The sequence below is a fragment of the Elgaria multicarinata genome, chromosome 8 (assembly GCF_023053635.1).
Source record: "Elgaria multicarinata webbii isolate HBS135686 ecotype San Diego chromosome 8, rElgMul1.1.pri, whole genome shotgun sequence".
NCBI lineage: Eukaryota > Metazoa > Chordata > Lepidosauria > Squamata > Anguidae > Elgaria > Elgaria multicarinata.
Genome location: NC_086178.1, coordinates 35,349,290 through 35,370,350, shown reverse-complemented (window position 1 = coordinate 35,370,350; position 21,061 = coordinate 35,349,290). Strand labels below are relative to the sequence as shown.

The 21,061-nt window shown below is 42.0% G+C and overlaps 1 protein-coding gene across 2 annotated transcripts in view; it reads right to left on the bottom strand.

The window, feature by feature from the left end:
• PLOD2 (procollagen-lysine,2-oxoglutarate 5-dioxygenase 2) overlaps nucleotides 1-20,565 on the bottom strand; it is a 74,654-nt gene extending 54,089 nt beyond the window's left edge. For both annotated transcript variants that reach the window (XM_063132146.1, XM_063132147.1), the window contains exons 1-2: nucleotides 20,227-20,565; nucleotides 3,192-3,283 (exon numbers count right to left, since the gene is read on the bottom strand). In XM_063132146.1, coding sequence (XP_062988216.1) covers nucleotides 3,192-3,283; nucleotides 20,227-20,338 — 204 coding nt within the window. In that variant the 5' untranslated portion in view covers nucleotides 20,339-20,565. The remainder of the gene's footprint in view (nucleotides 1-3,191; nucleotides 3,284-20,226) is intronic.
• Between the last annotated feature and the right edge of the window lie 496 nt (nucleotides 20,566-21,061).

Genomic DNA, 21,061 nt, shown 5'->3' with positions numbered 1-21,061 from the left:
AGTGTAGGAATAAATAACAATGGATAGGAGAAACAACACAGATTAGATATGGGTTGGATACTGTTCTTTTGTCTCTCTCCTTGTTACTATTATTTCTTTTTCTTGATTTTTGGGCTGAAATCATGTATGTAAAAAAAACCCCACTGTAGTTCATATCGATAAACCAGCAGCAACAGGAATGCTCAGGGAGTTAGGCTGTAGTGCAGCAGCTAAATTAGGCTGCTGGAAAACCTGGAGCAGATTTTTGGGAGAGAGTCTGTTCTCTGGGTCTGAATGGCATTTGCAATGGCTTCTTCCCTTTCCCCTCCTCTCCTCCAACTTCCTTTCTCTTCCTGAAGATCCAGTTGGAAGGGAAGGGACATTGTCACACCATTTTCAATTTCTCTCTGGTGTTGCTCCCTCTTAATGTGCAAAGCTGCTTGCCCTATGCAATTTCTTTTGCTCGCCTCCCACCAGTACTATCCTATTTCTAGAACTCAGCAGCTAACCCAGACTACACTCTTCAGCTTGAGAGTATATTCCTTCTAAATACCCCAGAGTCAACAAGTTACTATGCCTCTTCATTTTAACTGCCAAAGAATAAGGAAGATTTGCTTTGTAAATTGATTAACTGACTAGATGAGAAAAGGCAGAAAGAAAGTCCAAATCACCCTCAGCCTTTCTCCATTCTGCACCCTCATTTGCAACCCCACCCCACCCCCACTTCACCCCTTTCCACACCAAAAAGAAAGGGAAAATACCAAAATAAATTGTTTTATTCTCAGGAGGTTAATTATGAGGAACTGCTGCAGGGAAGGAAGAAAATCTGGAGTGGACTACTTAAGAGAGAAAGTAAGACTAGTGCCTTTTTACTCCTCATTTTGAAACAGAGACTCAGTGTGCTGTGATGGAGCTTGTCATAGTATTTGAAGACCCAAAGGGGACTCAGGCCTTGGGATCTGTACTACTAGTGCTTTTTGATTCTGTTGGAGGGGTAAGCAGTGAGTTGCGGAATAGAAAGGAAAAGTCAATATACATGTGTTCAAAGGCACTTTTACTATATTCTTGCTAGCTAGTAGAAATACTTTTTTTTTTACTAATGAGCCTGGACATAATTTGTGGATTCTCCATTATTAATACTAAATTTTCTTAGCATACATTATGCACTTTGGTTATTCTGCTTGTCTCCATTAATTTTGAAGCTTTAAACTGGGATAGTCCTTCTCGGCATCTCCTAGCTTGTTTGTCAGCATGATTCCAATTCAGCATCCTGTAGTCTTAACCACTTTTCTCAAAACTGCAGGACTGCTTTATATGAAATTTGCTGTTTGGAAATGTCAGGATTGCTGAATCACAATGGACAGAAAAACTCCGCTAATGTGCATGTTAGAAGTTTTGTTGGACTCTGGTAATAGTAAGTTTTGCCTAGCTTGCAGGGGCGGAAATCTGCATTGCCAGTATTCTGTTGCAGTGGGATAAACATTCATGCTGTAACAGCTAAAGCACTTTCATAGAACTGAGGTGCCAGAACAAGTGATGAGCTTAGGTGATTTATTAATTTATCTCATTAGCTGAGATTTGTTTTTTGTATGTTTCTTTTATTGTTGTTGTTGGTGATGTTTTGCTAAAGAAAAGGTGTCAGGGCTCCTGAATCAACAGAAAGTGTGATGTCATTGTGGTGTAGTGTCTAGAGTGTTGGACTAGGAGTTAGAAGATCCGGGTTCAAGTCCTCACTCAGCTATGGAAGCTCACTGGGTGACTTTGGGCCAATCACCGACTCTCAGCCCAACCTACCTCACAGGTTTGTTGTTGTGAGGATAAAAATGGAGAGGGTGAAGATTATTTATGACACCTTTAGTTCTTTGGAGGAAAAAAGCCAGGATATAAATGCAATAAATAAATAAATGGTAAGCATTATTGTCTTAATGCCTTTTGTATTACACAGCTCTATCAACTAAATACCTTTAATTGTAAGTTGCTTGTTTTACTTTACTAGTAAACTGTTGTGTTTAACCTAAAGTGTCTGGAGTGTAACTCACCCCACATCTACAGGCAAACCCCATGTTACTGGGAAGGGGAAAGTGAAAGAATGAAGGTGGGGCTCTTAAGGAGGCAAATATCCTTAAGGGGTTGCTCAGGGGGTCCAGGTCATAGGAAGGCACCCTGACCCACCCTTTCTAAAAATCAAGAGAGTTAGGGCCAATTGTAGGTCTTGAGGGAGCCCATTCCATAGTTCTCTCTCTCACACAGGTCCAAGAAATTCACTGCGGCTGCTGCTTTTACTCCAGAAGGCAGTTATCTCCTCCTCCACCCTCAACATTCCGAGTACCATGTTATGAACTTTCACCAAGTAGAACAGGGATAAGAAAAGAGCAATGATTAAAATATGGCTGCTATAATATCTTTACAGGACATGGACACAAAATGGTTGCCAAAACGTTTTCAGAAACATCTTTGTGTGACCGAGTTTTTCTTCTGCTTTGTTCTGTTAACTACCCTTTCTCCCTCAATCTTTAGCCAATCTTCCTGAAATTTTCAGGTTACGTCTAATAGGCATTTCTTTCTGGCATATGGGATTTTCAGAAAGATTGGTGAAACCGTTTAAATTTTAGTAGGGTTATAACAACCCACCCCCTGATTTAACCTTACTGAATGCTTCTTTTAATGATTGCCTTATCTATTGGAGGCACTACAGTTCCTCTAATAATTTATTTATTCATTCATTCAATTCCATCCCATTCCAGTGCCACTCGACAGCTGAAACTGTCTGGGCAGTTCACAACAATTCATAAAAATTACAAACCACAGTATTATATAGCATTTCAAAATACAATATTATAATAAAACATAGTATAAAGATTTTAACATACAAAAGAATGAACAAATATAAGGGAAGTTGAATTGAAAGGGAAAGGGGTAATATTTACAAAGACTGTAAATGAAATCTTTCCAACACTTAAATCTATCAGCCTGTAGAGGAATCCCTTAAAGTAAGCGGAAGACTCTACCATCTGGAATATTAAGAGCTAGACTAGACAAACCACTAGGAAACCTTAAAGTAGGGAATAATTCACAATTGGCAAATATATACAGCAAATGGCTTAAGAAGTATTTTCTGTGACTTCATTTTATAGTAGTTATATTTTAGTATAGTGTAGCCTTAGCGCTCACACACACCATACACATACAGAGTGAAATTCTTTGTACCATACCTTCACTGTGTAGTTGAAGTGCTTTGCTGATTGCATGAATCGGTGAAAACCATCTGTTTCCTTGGTTGCAACAGTAAGAATTAATAGCTTATCTGGTAAAGGGGAAAAAAGAGAGAGGCATTAGTTCTTCATAGGTGAAATAAGGTACATTAAGGGTGATAAAGAGCTGTGAACTTGACTTGTTAAAACCTCAAAATAGATAATAACTGAATAACTGAGACTTTGGTAATGAAACATAAGGGCAGGGGGATTATAGCTGTTTATTTTTCCTTCCACTTATTTATTTAAAAAAATCCAGTTCTGCAAGTTAAGGCCATAAACATTACTAGTTGAACATTTTGACAAGGCCACATGCCCAGACTTTCCTATATGCTGCCAGTAATACTAGCTATGGGTTCAAGACACATGTTAGTAATCTGGTCCAGATGATGGCCTTGTTTTTCTGCCTTTGTGAAAAGAGATCATGGCTAAGTAGTGGAGCCCCTGCAGAGAAGGTCCCAGATTCAATAACTTACATGGCATCTCAGGTAACAGGTCTCTGCCTGGGACCCTGGAGAGTCACCTCCAGACAGGCATTGGCAATACTTGGCTGGATAGACCAATGGTCTGACTCGGTAAGGCAGCTTCGTATATGGCACGCAGATGGTGTGAACGAAAAACAGAACTGGTTCTCTTCCAATTTGTAAATAAACATTGTTCCCTGCTTGGCTGGAGGCAATGACTACCACAGACAACCAAGGAAGTGGCTATTTACAAGCCTGATTTATCCTATTTGCCTATGATGAACACATCCAAAACAGTTGTCAACAAAACCGGGCATTCCCTAGGTTCACATTGGCTCTATTTTATGCCATTATTTTCTCCTTTATTCAAGGAGAATAAACTATAACCTAGTGTTTCAACAGCCCACATCCAGCCATTCAGATCATGAGCAAATGTCAATTTAAAATGCTGAAAAGCAATTTGTCAAAGCCACAAGACATGATGAGATCCTGAAAGCTGGCTTGTGAAATACATCTGTCTAAATTAATTCTCTGTGTCGTCTTATTACTCATGATGCACAGCATTACAAGTTCAGGCCAAAATCATAAGTTGGCAGCAAACCCAATGTACAATTGCTGACCCAAAAGCTTGGAAATTCTCAGCCTCACAATAATAGTCTTACAAGTCTTTGAATATCAGAGCAAATAGGAATGAAGCCATTTGGAAAACCTTCAAACTCCTAGAAGATTATACATTTTCAATATGCTTGCTTTTATAGCACAAAAGGGAAAACCGAGTCTGTATATTAAAAGTCTGGTATTTCAAGTTGCTTATGTCATCTGATGACATAAATAACATTATTGGGGATTAGCCCATTGGAAATGTATGCCTATTTCAAAGCTTTATTCTAGAATAGGGTTGCTACTAGTAGTGGGTACATTTCAGCATTAAGAACAAATTAAGTATACAAAAGCAATCTATACACATCACAAGAAAATTGGAACTGTACAAAATAAGCAGGGACCATTGAAAGTTTTGAAATGGGCCTTAGCCATTTTTCCTTTCTCCCTCTTGAACTCATACAGGTCATGGAAGGCTTATACAAAGAATAGAAGAAAGCAACTATGAAGGAAGAGAATCAAATAACTTCTCATCCTCTTTAATCTATGAAGCAAGCATTATGTAATTTTTGAAAAGAGATCACCAAGTATATGGTATAGTGGAAAATGTGATCGTAGGAGACTAAGTAAGCCAAATTATTCTTTTATTAAATTTTCCTACATGAACTATTTAGATTTGGCAGCAACTGCAGAATTTGGTTAGGAACTATATATTTTGCACTTACCCTTCCAGTGAGAACAGTAACATTAAAAGTGTAGCCATCTTTACTAGACCAAACACTTCAAGTGTGAGATGTAGTTGGAACATTACCCCAAAGCAAATTATCAGAGGAATGACTGTTTGGCCAGGAAAATATTACCCAACTCAATGAGTGATTGGGTTACTCTGTCACTGATGAGCAGTTGTATTCTAGGCAAAGGGAATTAATAGGAGGGCAAGGATTACCCAACAGGCCCACAATCACTGCATTACTAAAGTTTAGCTCAGGATTCATGACATTTGAGATTACATACCTCTTTGGTGCAAGAGCTACAAACTACTCTTCACACAGCGTATAAACTATGGAATTTGCTACCACAAGATGTAAACACCAGTTTTAAAATCTCTTCACTGGCTGCCAATTCACTTCTGCTCCCAACTAAACAAAAGTTCTGCCAGCATTAAAAGCTCGACGACTATGGGCGTTACGATGGGTTGTAGGAGCTGATGATGCACCTTCCCCCAGCTCCAGCACTGCTCCTGCATCATATAAGGACATCCCCTTCCCAAAGCCAAATTCCAAAGGGGGGAAAATCTTCCTCAAAAGTCATTATTATTAATTATTATTATTAAAAAATATTGTTTTATGTGGCTTTGCACACTGGCATTCCAAATCCTCAGAACTGATGGTCTGAAGGTAAACCTGGTAATAAAAGCTTGGATTAATGAATTACCATATAATTTTGGCAACATTTTCCTAAATAATCATTGGTTGGCTTAAAAAATACTTTTATCCTTCCCCTTTGATGGCATTTCCATTGACATGGAAACAGAGATCAGAAGGATGCCCCTGAAATAAATACAAGATGTGAGTCATTTATTCCATTTTGAACTGCCAATTTGTGTGCCCACAGAACTTGGATCAGAAAACTCTCCCTGCCTGCTGAAGGTTTAGGGATGTTGGAGGATCAAGCCTAAACCACCTCCCACCTGCTGCAACATATTCATTTTCTAAATGCAGAGAGATTAGATATTGCCATGGGATCCTTACAAACAAACATTTCACCCCAACATATATACATCTGTATTCTGAGGTGGCACAACTGTTTGAGGACTCTACCATATCAATAGGCATGACTGAACATTTCAATTTCCTATAACCTATTCCCATGTTTGAGGTTTAGAGGAATATACCCTACATGGTTATCCAGCAGTCAGCACTTCAGTAACATTTTTTCTCGAACTATTCATAAATATTGTTTTACTCAGATAAGTCCACGGTTATACAGGATGCGTTTCAGCAACACTTTGGTCCACGGAGTGGAAATTGTTCACTCCACGGATGGCTATTTCCAGGGCACCTTTGGGTGACATGGAAATGCTGCCCCGTGGAATGGACTATTTCCACTCCGTGGAGTTGCCATCTCCCCACAACACGTCTCGGCCCTCCCCACCGAATGGTGGTGCTGGTTACTGCCTCCCTTACTGGGGTGCTGCCATTCCATAAGGAGGAGCGGAGGGGGAGTGGAGACATGGTGCACCCATTGCCAAGCAACAGCTGTAAGTGGTGGAGGAATCCCACCTCCTGTCAAGAGGAGAGAGGGCTCTGCTGGGGCTTCTTTCTCTAGCAACAGCCACAACACGTTTTTCACAGTGGCCATCACCAAAGAAAGGAGCCCTGGTGCAACCCTTTCTCCTCTTGACAGGAGGTGGGAACCCTCCACTGCTGTGGCCATTGCTCAACAAGCATGCCACATTTCCCCTGTCATGGGAGATGATGCACCTGCCAGATGTCGCTGCGCCCAGCACGGAGGGACAGGCAATGGGGATGTCGCTCTGTGCTGATGCATCCTTTGCTGGAGGCTGGATCGCATGCCCTGGCACATGAGGAGACCATTCCAAAGCCTCTTGCTTCTGTGGCAGCAGCCCACAGAAAAACACATGCTGTCCCTGCTGCAGAAGCAAGGAGCTGTTCTTCCCCATTGGAGCCATAGCAACAGGGAAGTGGGCGGCTCTAGCAACACCCATTCTAGTTTCAAGGCGGATAGCAGGAAAATCTGATGATGACAGGTCTCCCCACTCTCTACCTTGAAACCAGATGGGGATGGAAGAGGCACCACCAAAACAAATTATGCCCTCTCAGCGGAGACGTTCTATCTGCACTGACACATCCTTCGCCCTCATTGCCATGGAACAGGGATGGGGGCAGCTGCAACAATGCTGCCCACTGCCCATTGCTATGGAAATGACAGTGTTGGAGCAGCACGCAAGGATCTGAGCTGCTGCTGTGATGAGCAGCACAGATTCTTCCAAATCACATCACATCCCCATTCACGAGAACAGAAGGGAAATCCTTGGTTGAAGCAGGAGAGATGCAGGGGAATTGGACTCGCAAGCCTCAACCTGCCTCAGCAAAGGATTGCCCTTCTGTTCTCATGAATGGGGATGGGATGCAACACGGAAAAATCCATGCTGCTCATCACAGGAGCAACTCTGATGGGTGGGTTTCTCCATGGTGGATGGGTTTCTCCTACGGTTGGACATTTCACATACAGCCGCAGGAGACATCCTTCACCTCCCCTGACCCCACACTCCATTTGGGGTTTGGCTTAAGGGGATGGAAGAGGCTCCTTCTATCCCCTCAAGATGGATCAGGGACAGGGGTGGCAAGAGCCATGCATGTCCTTGGAAATATGTGGTGCGCCACGACCAGTGGCACTTCACCTAGGGACAACATGTGCCTGTGCCAGGAAGCACATGGGGAGCTGAGAATCACCCCACCCCACCAAGGGATGGCACAATCAGGGCTCCCCAAGTGCTTGCCAGCATGGGATTACTTCCCATGCCAATGGAGCCCCACTGGGCTAGAGCGGCCGGGGTTTCGTTAGGGGAAATAATCAACTGAGCCAATGCCAATAGCCAACATAATAGCCAACGGTTGTGCAGAAAAATACCTCTGCAAACCACTGGTTACCTACATTGGATTTTTTTTTTTTTTTTTTTTGAAATAACCAACTATGGCATGTTTTTTACCCGACAGATGACACATCAGTCAACAGGGGACTATTTAATCAATAGTTGATTAACTAGTCCATCATTGACTAACGCGTTGTCCAAACTGAGCCACAGTCAGCTTGACTAATGGTGGCTACTTTTACAATGCTAAAAAAACCCAAAACAAAAAACATTTGCAATCATGAAAATCAAACTCTGGGCTTTTTAGCAAGGAAAAGAAACTACTCCTTACCAGATTGTCTTGGATGCATTCTTTCACTGACAAGAATTTGAAGGCCATCAATGGATTTAAATTCATATGTGAGTTATGGCCATATATGGTCCCTTCTTCCTTCTCTTTACTGAAAGCTTGGCTAGAGTGCTGTAATCCATCACACATCCCTAGTTTCAGCATGAAAGGTTGATAGTTTATTGTATGGGATTAGCAAGGGTAATATGCTATTACTGGGATATCCAGGAATCTAAGATTTCTGTTCAACCATTTTTATTTTTATTTTGTAATAACTCAGCAATTTTATTTTCCAGTTGTTTTTTAAATACATACCCTACAGGGTGGTCATAAGAAGTGCCAGGCTGGATCAGACGGAGGGTCCATCTAGCCCAGCACTCTGTTCACACAGTGGCAAACCAGCCGTCGGCCACGGACCAACAAAGCAGGACATGGTGCAACAGCACCCTCCCACCCATGTTCCCCAGCAACTGGTGCACACAGGCTTACTGGAGATAGCACACAACCATCAGGGCTAGTAGTGATTGATAGCCTTCTCCCCCAGGAATGTATACACCCCCTTTTAAAGCCATCCAAATTGGTGGCCATCACTATATCTTGTGGTGGCAAGTTCCATAACTTAACTATGATAGGCATCATGCAGTTCTTCTTAATGCATTAGAATTAGAACATTTAATATAGATTTACTTATTACATTTGATATGTATCTGTTAGCACAAAATAATGGCTGACCAGACCTCTCTGCTCACCACCTGAGTGACAAGTGACAACTGTTTCCCAAAAGAATTATTCCAAATCTTGGCTTCATGGGATATGTCTAATCCAGGCATTCTTAACCCTTACAAAATGAAAAGCATGCCTGCACCACGGGGTCCAATTTTTTTCTACTGTGTTAAACATGTGGATAACTGATGTTACAACTGCTTTAAGTTTGAATGGCAGGAATTTTTAGCCATGTCATCATAATGGAGAAAAGATTTTCTGAAAAATGCTCATATAAAGCAACTTGCCAATTTGGAATCAAATTGTTGGCACACTGCTGCAAATCTAAATGTACACATTCAAAGGTTTTTGTTTTCCTATGTATGTGGAACACATACTGTCAAAGAAGCACTCGGTTCACATGCTTGCTAGGCCCCAGCTCTAGTAAAAAGCATTAAGGAATCCTCGCCCTTCCCTCCCAGAATACAAGGTGATATGTGATGGAAGCACTGTGGCTATACATAAAAAAAAGTTGGGAGGAGGAAGAATTTTCTCAATTGGGCCTAAACAAACTTAATGGAGAAGGCATGGGTACAGCTATTTCTCCACTATACATCGTGCATTCTTGGCCACAAAAGCATATACAGTGTAATCCAAAAGAGAGGTAAATTTGAAGTGACTGCTGTGGGAGCATGCATTTACATTTGTAAAGCAAGATTGAGAACAAGTTCCATTTATATGCTTAGAGGAGAACAGTAGGAGCAGTATCCTACTGAACACTAATGCTCATGTAAATTACCATATGCTGGCGTAAGAAACCTCTAGCGCAGCGGTTCTCAACCTGTGGGTCGGGACCCCTTTGGGGGTCAAATGACTCTTTCACAGGGGTCGCCTAAGACCATTGGAAAACACATATTTCCGATGATCTTAGGAAACTGTATTGACTGAACTATGTCATGTATCATCTTTTGTATTATTAAAGCTATTGTTATGTATTATTTTCATTAGCAAACCATCCCATGACAATGGATCGTGTAGAGAAGAACGAAAATAATTTTATAGTTGGGGGTCACCACAACATGAGGAACTGTATTAAAGGGTCGCGGCATTAGGAAGGTTGAGAACCACTGCTCTAGCGCAATGACAAAAGTGTTCACTGGCATGACGGGTTTTCCAGTGGTCACCCTGTCACATCAGCAAACCCTATTGGCATTGTCCTAGAGGTCAATTATGCTAGGACAACGTAAGTTTACAGTAGCTGTAGTGCTGAACTGGCTACTGCCCTAGATTTCTTGAAACTCTTCTGAAAGTTTCTGTTGAACCCAGAGCCATTAAGACATTGATAATGTGGCCATTGTCTCTAAGCCAGTAGTACAACCTACACCTAGGATAACTATCAATGTGACATGTGCTCCAACACAAATCTCAATTCTTGTAGCATACAATCTCTGATGCAACAGGGTATTGAGCACAAGCACTTCCTTTCCTGTGACTTCCTACACCAATCTAATCGAAAATGTCTACTGTGTAGGTGGTGAATTGTCTTGGAATTTTGGTTGCTGTGATTGATAGTTATCCCAGGTACAGCTTATAATGCTGGCTCAAATGCCATGCATGCCCCAACACTGGCATAAGAGGTCTTTGTATTGGCCCTGGATCAATCGGAAGAATGGTTTCTGAAAACAATCAGAAGTTATCAATTTCATCCATTTTGTATATTTGGTGAGAAATTGTGTGGTCAACACATGCTAGATGCCTTGCCAAATTAGATATTACTTTCCCTTTCCCTGTTGCAGCATAATGAAGTAATGGTGCCAAGTTACAGAAAAGTAAATAAGCTACAGTTCTTCGAATGAACACTGTAATTACATACACACTGGCAATTTAGATCCCACAGAAATTGCATCATAAGGACTGTACATACAACCTCTACAGGAAATTGAATAAATCCATAGATGCAATAGCCAAATGTGTATTTTCATAACCTTTTGTGCTTACAGAAGCCACATTCATGAAATCATAAAAATAACATATGAATTTAAACCTGATTTATATGAAATCAGACCATTGAGTCCAGCGCCTTCTATCCTGACTGGCAGCAACTTTCCAAAGACTCTGACAAAGTCTTACTCATAGTGGTCCTTTTAACTGAAAATGCCAGGCATTGAACTCGGGCCTTCTGCATACAAGCCATGTCTTTTACCAGTGACTTATGGGCTCCCTACCATCTTATATGATGATGATGATGATGATTACATTTATATCCCACTTCTTTTCCTCCAAGGAACCCAAGGCAGCATACATAATCCTCCTCTTCTCCATTTATCCTCATAACAACAACCCTGTGAGGTAGATTGGGCTGAGGGTCTGTGACTGGCCCAAAGTTACCCAGTGAGCGTCTATGGCCGAGTGGGGACTAGAACCCAGATCTCCCAACTTCTAGTGCAACACTCTAACCACTATACCTTACTAGGTCTTAATAATAATAAAAAGATGATCCTGTTCAAATAACACAGTAAGCCATGGTAGTTAAGCATTTTGAACTAAACTTTATGGCTTAGTGTGTCATGTGAACCATTCCTAACCATGATGGCTACATAGCCACAATTTAAACATGCTCATTTATCATTTGCTGCAATAGGGTTAGCTGCCTAACTATGGCTTAGTGTGTTGTCTGTCTGTTTATCTGTCTGTCAGCACCATGACTGTGAAAGCTAGACACTTAAAATTGCAGCTTGAGTCTCTTTGGAAACATTAGTTTCAGCAGAAAGTGATCATGACTAATTTTAACTCCAACTGAATCTAGCCCAAAACTTATTCAAGTATGGCAGAAATAGTCAGCATATTTGTCTGATGTAGGATCAACTGAAACTATCATTAAAGATTTATAGCTCCTTCACAGCCTGTGATAAATAGGAATGTAGCCATTTATTTTGACAGGCTTTCAACTAACCCTTATTTAAGGAAAGGAATGGGTATATGAAATATTGCTGAATTTAAACAATGAAAAGCCATGCTATTATATATTTAAAAAAAAAAACATTTTCCACATTACCTGATCATGCTGCATACAGCTGCTGCTTTCTTAACATACTGTTTTGGTTAGGTTTTTTTTAAAAAAAAAATCAACATAACTACGTTTTGGTAATGCTGAGCAACTGGCATCAGTTTCACAAAGTGAGAATAGTTGACTAGTAGAGAAAAATGTCTTGCCTTAAGCGTTCTCCCCCTCTCTCATTCTCTTTTACAAGGCCAGCTGTTTAAACAGCAGCAATCAAATGTGAGATCCCCAGAAAACTTTAAACTACTCTTTTAGCACCCAGTTTGTTGACTTTTTGACCTGTGGGGGGGAGATCGACACTACTGCTTTTAAAGCGCTTTAAAGCACTTTGAAAATGTTTTGAAAACTGTATATGCAGTGTGTCCTGGGCCCCAACAGTTGTCAAAACTGTTATAAGCGCTTTAAAGCAGTAGTGTACATCACCACCACCCCGGACATTCTTCTGCTTTTCCACAATACTTGATCTCTTGTTTCACTTTTTCTAGTCTGCCTCCTTTCACCCTAATATAATATATTTCATCATCATCATCATCGCAAATAACTTGAACAAACTGGTATTTTATTTTAGAAATGAACTGATTTATTGTGGGCAGAGCCAGCCCAAAACATTTTGCTCCCTGAGATAACGAGCATGATGCTGGGCTTCCACACACATGCACATGAACCTGACCAGATTGGCAACTGGGTCTTACTTCCACACTGGCAAGGGGATGGTGTCCTCCACTGGACCTGAGGGCAGCAGACTAGCCTAGGGGGCTCAGAGAAAATCTGGGATGCTATCCCTCCCCCAGTAACTGCTACCTCAAATGCTGTTAGCTGTCTAGAGTGCTGTACTAGTAACTCAAAAGGTAAGACATTAGTTATTCAAATACATAAAGAAATACTAACATTTGAAATAAAAAATGGTTAAGAACATAAGAAGAGCCATGTTGGATCAGACCAAGGGTCCATCTAGTCCAGTGGCCAATCAGCTGTCAGCCAGGGACCAACAAAGCAGGACGTGATGCAACAGCACCCTCCCACCCATGTTCCCCAGCAACTGGTGTATATAGACATATTGCTTTGAATACTGGAGAGAGCACATAGCCATCATGGCTAGTAGCCATAGATAGCCTTCTCCTCCAGGAATTTATCCAACCCCTTTTTAAATCCATCCAAATTGGTGGCCACCACTACATCTTGTGGTAGTGAATTCCATAGTTTTAACTATGTGCTGTGTAAAGAAGTATTATGAGAGAAGGTCAAAAATGTCTCCCTATCCACATTCTCCACACCGCACATAAGTTTGTACACCTCTATCATGTCTCCACTTAGCCTCCCTTTTCCCAAGTTAAACAATCCCAGCTGTTGTAACCTTCCCTCATAGGGGAGATGCTCCAGCCCCTTGATAATTTTAGTTGCCTTTTTCTGCACTTTTTCCAGCTCTATAATATCATTTCTTAGGTTGCTTTCAATTTAAAAATGCCACATTACCCACTATTCTTTTTTTAAGAGGACATTACTAGCTACATTAAAATGGATCAAGTTCAATGGCATTTTAGGAAAGAGGATATTAAACAGTTACCAAACAGAATATTCTTTCCAAAAAGTTACAAACGCATTGTCTATGTGCTCCAACTCTACCACAAATATTGAAATTAATTTTAAATGGACTGAATGCAGAAAGGCCACAGTGAATGCTTTAAAGAAATAGCAACCACATTTTTTTCTGGCAAAAGAAAGCTAACTTCCTGAAACGACCAGTTTAAATCTTTTGAATATTAACGGGGCTGTTGGTTTACATTCACATGCCTCAACAAAACTGACCTGTGGATCAAGATTGCCCACTTGTGTGAGTTAACTACTTGAGAGAGGTGGTACAGGTGACTGACATTGTGAAACTGACCATTTGGGAGGGGGGGGGCACAGAAAAAGGCAAAATCTGAAACCACAAGAGTTTTCAGATTCCACTAAACATTGGTCATCTTAAATGCCAAAAAGATATGCATTTACAAAGAATAATGAAACAAAAATAATGCATGCATGCAGTTGTGGTTTCTTCATTATACACGCATGGTACATTTCTGAAATAGATATGAAGCTTTCAAAGGAGGCTGGCCAACTTTTGCTCTGTGTCTGGCTAATTTAAGTGCTAACAAGCTCTAGTTTTGTCAGAATCAAGCTCAATGGGATCTCAGTCACATAAACCAAAATTACACAGTAATTGCTGCATTGTGCTATGTAGGAACACAGGAAGCTGCCCAAGTCAGACCCTTGGTCTCTGTTTAACACATAACACATTTGCGATCAGTTTCCAAATGAAAGAAACGTGTCATACAAGCTCGTTTATTTGGATCGCTTGGAGATGAGAGAGAAAACATCCAGCAGTAAGAAATCATTTTGACAGAAACCTGGATTATAATTGTTACATCAACACTGAAACACCAAGTAAATTTGGGATATACTACACAATACATTTCTCCAGTATGGAACAAATTCCATTCAGTTCAGGAGGGTTGCATATGAGAGATTCCTTGTATTATAGATGGTGTTCAAATCACAGTTATAAGCTCTGTTTACTCCTGCTCTGCAGGTACTATTACAGAGCAATCCAAAAGTGGTGGTGGTGGGGTAGACAGGAAGGAGCAGAGTGGTGGATACATTCCTACATTCCAAGCCTTGCCAACTTCCTCTGGAAAGAGAAGAAGCTGAGACCAATGCCTACCCTACCCTTTTCGCTATTCCAGTTTCAGGCTGGAACGTTAAGGGGCCTCAGGATCAGGCCCCTTAGGTGATGCATGGGGCTTTAGATCCAATCCGTGAACCACCCAGAAAACACTCTGTTTTGACAAATTCTGCATGCTGATGGAAGAACCTCCAGCGGCTTTTCACCTACCAGGGTGCAGTGCAGCCCTCTGCCAAATTGGACTACGTCTCTCACCTTACAGCAGTAGAGCTTTTTCTTTGGAGGCAGGGGCCGATGGAGAACTATCTCTGCTACATCCTAACCCCCTCCAGACATCAATGAGGGGTTAGGATCGCACTGTACCTGAATACGGTTGTTATCAATGTTGACATGAGCCTTGAATCTACTTTAATAATTTGCATAAACACAGAAGAAAATGGAACGTATATCAAGGCCAGTCACACTAGATTCTGATTTCTGACAGATGGCCAAGAGGTGTATGCAAAACAACTCAGACAACGCAAGAATGAAAGCTGGAGACTGCTGTTAACAAAGCCTGCAGTGTCTGGCTTCCAGACATGAGAGGAGTTTGCAAATCACAAGAATCTGTTATACATCAGTGAAAATTTTCTTATGGTTTATCTTAACCAGAAACCACTGGTGAGGGTGTGGGTGTGTTTTTAAAAAATGGGAATGATTCCGTAACACAGAATTATTTGGGTTTTTTATCATTGTTCCAAAGTAATAGACCATAGTTTTATCATCAGGCAAGCATGAAGAATTATTAGTATTTCACAGATGCTTACAGATAATATCTTTACTTAATATCCTTTCCTCCTGAAGTATTATTATGAACCCATTAACATTTGGGATGGAGTTCAGGGAGTTCCAAGACTATGGCCAGTTCACAAAATGGTTCCTTTTGTGCACATATGTACATTCAAGCGTATGGACCAGGGATAAATTTTGTATGGAGCTCACATGGAGTATCAGCCCCTTACATCCCTAAAATCCATCTCTTTCACACACACATAAAAAGTGGGGGAATGGGCAGATCATACAGCTTGATCATATTTGGATACATGGACATACCAGGTGGCTCATATATAACATGCTACGTATGTGCATTCAAGCTCATGGTGACTGAGGGTGCATACATGCCGTGACCCACCATGTGCAGAGTCTACCAACAAGGGGACTGTAAGAACTGGCTGTGTTTTCTATAATATGGTTATAATTATATCAGCCTTCGCGCTTGCCCTAAAATTACCTGAAAGAAAAGGAAAATGGCATATGCAAATGTCACAAATTAAGGCTTCTACAGCAACTAATCGATCAATCATCATGCAGCTACACTGCATTACGCACAGGAGCCTGTGTTAAGTCCACAGACCCATTGTCCACTGTAAGAGGGAAACTAGCAGGGGGTGCAGGGAACCTATTTTGCCAGCATCAGTGACCTGCTGTTTAAGTGCTGGGTTCCCAATGATGGAGGTGTGACCTGCAGGAAAGCTATCTACCTCCTGCCACCAAATAGTTATGGGAAGGGAATTCATTTCTCAAAGAATCGTCTGCAAAAGCCGAGCATATCCTGTTGCCAGGAAAGCCTCCATTTTCCATCACCATTTCCATTTTGTTGGTGTATAGTTGCCAAGCTGGCAAAAACAAGCAACTAAGGATGCCCGATGGTCAAGACCAGCCTTTCCCTTGACATGAAGAGAGAGAATGCTCTAGCCCTAGCATCTTGCACTATGGAATTGTGGATGTGCCACTCTGGCCCCATACTGTAATACAATCAGGCCAATATCTTGCTGCTCATTCATTGACAATACAGAGTGCAGAACACTTTAGTGACCTAAAAAAATAGCAATTCAACATCTACAACCCTATTTTTCAGCATGCAGCCCTGGCATTTCTTCCCCTTTTGTGGCAAAAAACCGGAAAAAAAAAACTTTCACCAGACAGCCATGTTTTTATTTCCTAATAATCAAACCACTTTTGGAAACCTAGCCTAAGTTTGGAGCGGTGTTGCCGGCAAGCACGCTGACCAAGGCACACTCTCTGCTCCCCGTTGCTCATCTTTGCATCTAAGTCCCTTGCCATTTTCTGCTCTACAGGTGTCTGTCACCTGCAAACACCTGACCCCCTAGATTCATTATTAACTATTATTATTCCTATTATTTATTACATTTCTATACTGCCCCATTGCCAAAGCTCTCTGGGTGATTCTTTGCACTCTCTTGCCCAGTGGTTGCCCTTCTGTGACCTAAAAAAAGCCCGATCTCCTTTGCCCTTTTGACTTAAGTCGACCACTGAGGATTCCTTCTCCCTTTCCACAGTTGTCTCAGCAGACACAGGAAAAGGCTCCCCTTTTTTCTTACTGTACCTGATTTTTCAGTTCACTACTGACTACTCCTTTTTTCCCTTACACTGCCATTCCCATCCCCTTTCTCCAGTCTAAGCCTGGGCACCCTGGACTCACTATAACTCTCCCGGTCTCCCTCCCTTTCTTTCTGGGACAGCCTTTAGTAACTTGACTGTGATTTTGTATCTTACTGTCTTTTTCCAAAACTCCTTCCTGGGTTAAGCCCGAAGCCTCAGCTGTTTTCCCTTCCTGGGAACCCTCCTCTGAACTATCTAGGCCAAAGAGCCTAAATTGCCCACATTGTGCATAAACGTTACCCACATTCGTTCGGTAACATGTCCGAGTTCCTGAGCCATTCTACTAGACAGTCAAAAGCAAGTCTTCCAACAGGACAAGACCCAGGGTCTGCAAAAGGAAGAGGTTCTCCTAGCACAAACTGAATTCACCCATTCATCTCTTGCTCCTGCAAGGTTTACTCCACGAATACGGAAATAGGACCAGTCTTCAATCCAACACCCACTTACTTCAGAGGATGCTCCAATGAATTTACTTCTAAGTAAGCATGCATATGATTGCATAGCCAGATATTTGTACAGACCGTGTCCCAAGCAAGTAAGGCATTTCAGGGTTTGTTTGTTTGTTTGTTTCATATGATCATAAAAAAGAGCTTCAGACTTTTGGATTCACACCTCTGTGCTACTCTGCAACATCAGAACCACAAAAGAGGTAGTGACAAAGAGGTAGTGGCCAGAGGCAAACCCCCACTTCATTAGAAGCTCATATATTTAATACAATTTTATTACCTCCCAATGCAAGTCACCCATGAACACAAATGTCCAAAATGTAAATGCAATTTATGAGCAAGAAAGGTATATTCATTACACCTTTCATGGTCATTACACTTGTGCCCCCCCCCACACACACAACAGTTTAGCAATGAATAAAGGAAGCAATTTAAAATGATTTAATTTTTATTTTATTGAAATATTTATATTTTAAGCAATGGATTTCCTTTTGCATGGCAAAACAATTAAAATAGATTTTTAAAGTAAGTCATTTACTACTTCAAAGGTGTGATTTGATACTGAGCTGTTTTTAATTACTACCATATGAACTCCCCCTCCCCGCAACACACACACACACACATCATGATAGGCTTGATGTGAGTACCAGGAGGGAACAGTATAAAAAACCTGCTTTAGCTCAGGGTTCAAGAAAGAAATATATGTCAAGGAATATGATGCATATTTTAAACCCATTGTCGTTTTTGAATGAAAGTATGAGAACATGACTTAAGCACTTGTTTTTGAACAGGTTTTATGCGTGTGTGTTTTCGTCTGTTTTACACATTGAGGATTGAATTTCGTGCCACTTTCCAGCTCCATGGAACAAGCATTTTACATGATCCAAGGAGCAGAATGCGAACACGGCTGGTAGGGAAATCCATCCCATTACAAGAAAAATAGCCAGGAAAAAAAAGAAAAAAAGAGGGGATTGCAAACGTAACCATTATTAAGTTTGACAGACTAATACCTGGAACTTTTGAGTTTTTCCATAGGCCAAGTCTGTTCGGTCAAATATAATGCCTAAAGCTGAAATCCTAAACACAATTAGGGGTAAGCTCTATTGAATACAGCAGGAGTTACTCCCAAGTAAATATGAAAAGGATTGAACTGTAAGACACTGAAGTGGAAAAGCACTTACAAGAGAAATGCCAAAGGAGCAGGATTACTATTTTTTTGGCTGTGAAAAATAAGGGATTTCCATCCTGGCTTAGAACTTGCAATTCTATATTTATATCACTTGCATTTTCAAATGCAATGTAACAAAGAGCCTTATGGTATCTTAAAGATGACGAAATTCATTACAGCATAAGTTTACATGGACTACAGACTACTTCATCAAATGAAAGAAGTGTTATCCTTAATTGACAGGCATTTCGCTGCAACAAACTAACACAGCTACCCCTCTGGAAACCGGGTTGAAAGTGGTGACTCAACTCTTCACGCCAGGCCCTAAAGGACTCTTCTCACAAGTTACAATCTCCCCACACTGAAAGCTCCCCCATGTATAAAAATGTGTGCAGCTTATCATATGTGATCATCTATATACACACATAGTTGATAGTGTATACATCTGGAGCACATATAGTAAACTTTATGTGTTCATGAACATCACATCTCTACATCTGCATCTGAGTTTCATTTGTCTTTCAACCTGAAGAGGTCTCTATGTTACAATCTATCCATAGTAAAATGGGCCCAAGAATCTCAGACCAAATCTTTCTGCCTTGAAACTTTAAAATGCAAACTTCTTACTGTTATCCCAAGTAACTCTTATCCCATCTTTTAGAGGGCCGGTGTAGTCAACTTGAAATACCTCTGCCTGTAACTTGCATATGGGTGGGCCAGGGAAGAAGTTGCCAGATAGTTATGTTCCACATAAAAGTTACAAGGAAAGTTAAAAGGGAAAGCGAAATAACGAACAGAAAAGAAAAGAAAAACACAGGAACACACCGAGTGTAGCAAATCCATCAGAAATACAAGGCACCCAACCAGAACTGCTTGCAAAATGAGAAAATCAGCAATTCCAATGGGGCTTTTTGTCTTGTATTTGGAAGCTGATCTCAAAAGTAACGGTTTGGTCAAACTTGTCTTACAACTAAGAACCACATTGCAGTCCTTGTGCATATCTGAGCCTCACCTCTGACAAAAGGCAGCTAACCACAACTACTTTCAGACTAAATTTGCACATATGGCGGGGGGTGAGTGGATGTTGTTCAGGACGTTTTTAAACATTCAGTGGCAAATAAAAAAGATTCCTTTCCTCTCCCCCCTTGATTCATACACACAGCCGTAACAACCTACCCATTTATCCCTTTTATTGTAGCGTGGACCTAACCCAAACGTGCTCAAAGTAGCCACAGTCGCAGGAGGAGGCGAAGAGACAACAGTTAATTTCTAAAATAAGCGTCTGGGTTCAGATTTGATGAGAATCCACGCCCCAGCACTTCCCCTCTTAGAAATTAACTACTCGCTTAGAAAGCAGCCTGGTACAGTCAAGCACTCTGCACATGACCGGAGGCACTCGCGTCTTCTGTGCTATTCCTTTCACAGCTCTGCAAAGAGGTGGAGGCCTGGCTCAAATTAAAGGCGGCCGCGGAAAGAGAGAAACAAGTCCGAGTGTGTTAGTTACCTGTGGGAATGGGCGATCGGTCGGGCTCCGGCTCAACGGGGTGGATCGGCTGCATGAGATGGATGGCTAAACCCAAGACGAGGGTGAGGGGTCCGGCGGTGCTCCTCGCCATCTTCGGCGCTCCGGCCAAGCCGGTAAACTAGCAAACAGCCAACGGCTCTTCGCTCTGCCACCCGCGAAGGGAATCCGGCGAATCGGTCTGTGGGATTCCCCGGGCGCCCTTTTAACTCCTTGCCCAGCTAGAAGCACGTGTGGATGCGGTTAAAACTCTAGAAAGGGGGCGTACATGTGTGTGCGAGAGAGAGCGCGCTTTGAGAAAGGTCTCCAGGACCGCGGGTCCGAAATGGGGCGGAGGGAGCCAGAAAAATCCACTTGTAGAAGGGACCGGGGAGGAAACTCTCCCGCAGCTGCGATCTGATGCAGGGATGGAGCGGTTGCCGGCGCCTTCGCGTCCTCCGTCTCGCCCCGCGTTAAGGGCAATAGGCAAAGGGCACCGCCGGGGCGCGCCGGAGTTTTTATACGCCAGGCGGGAGCGGGTGGGGAGGGCCAGCGGGCAGAGCACAGCCAGGCGGAATCAGCGCTTCTGCGGCGGGAGCTGCAGGATTCCCGCTATTGGCCGTGTAACTAGTGGGAGGGTGGGGGAGAGCGAAAGAAAGGGGGTGTCTTCCTCCTCCTCCTCCTCCTCCTCCTCGCCTCCAGCCTCCCTTCTCGTAGCCGGTGCCGAAGACTTCGCCTGGCGTCCTCGAATGAGCATGTGTAAAGCCTGCACATGCTCGGTAGAGACGTGAAGCCGTTGCCCAGACCCGGAGTTTGGAGGTGTTTAGTAACGTCGGGC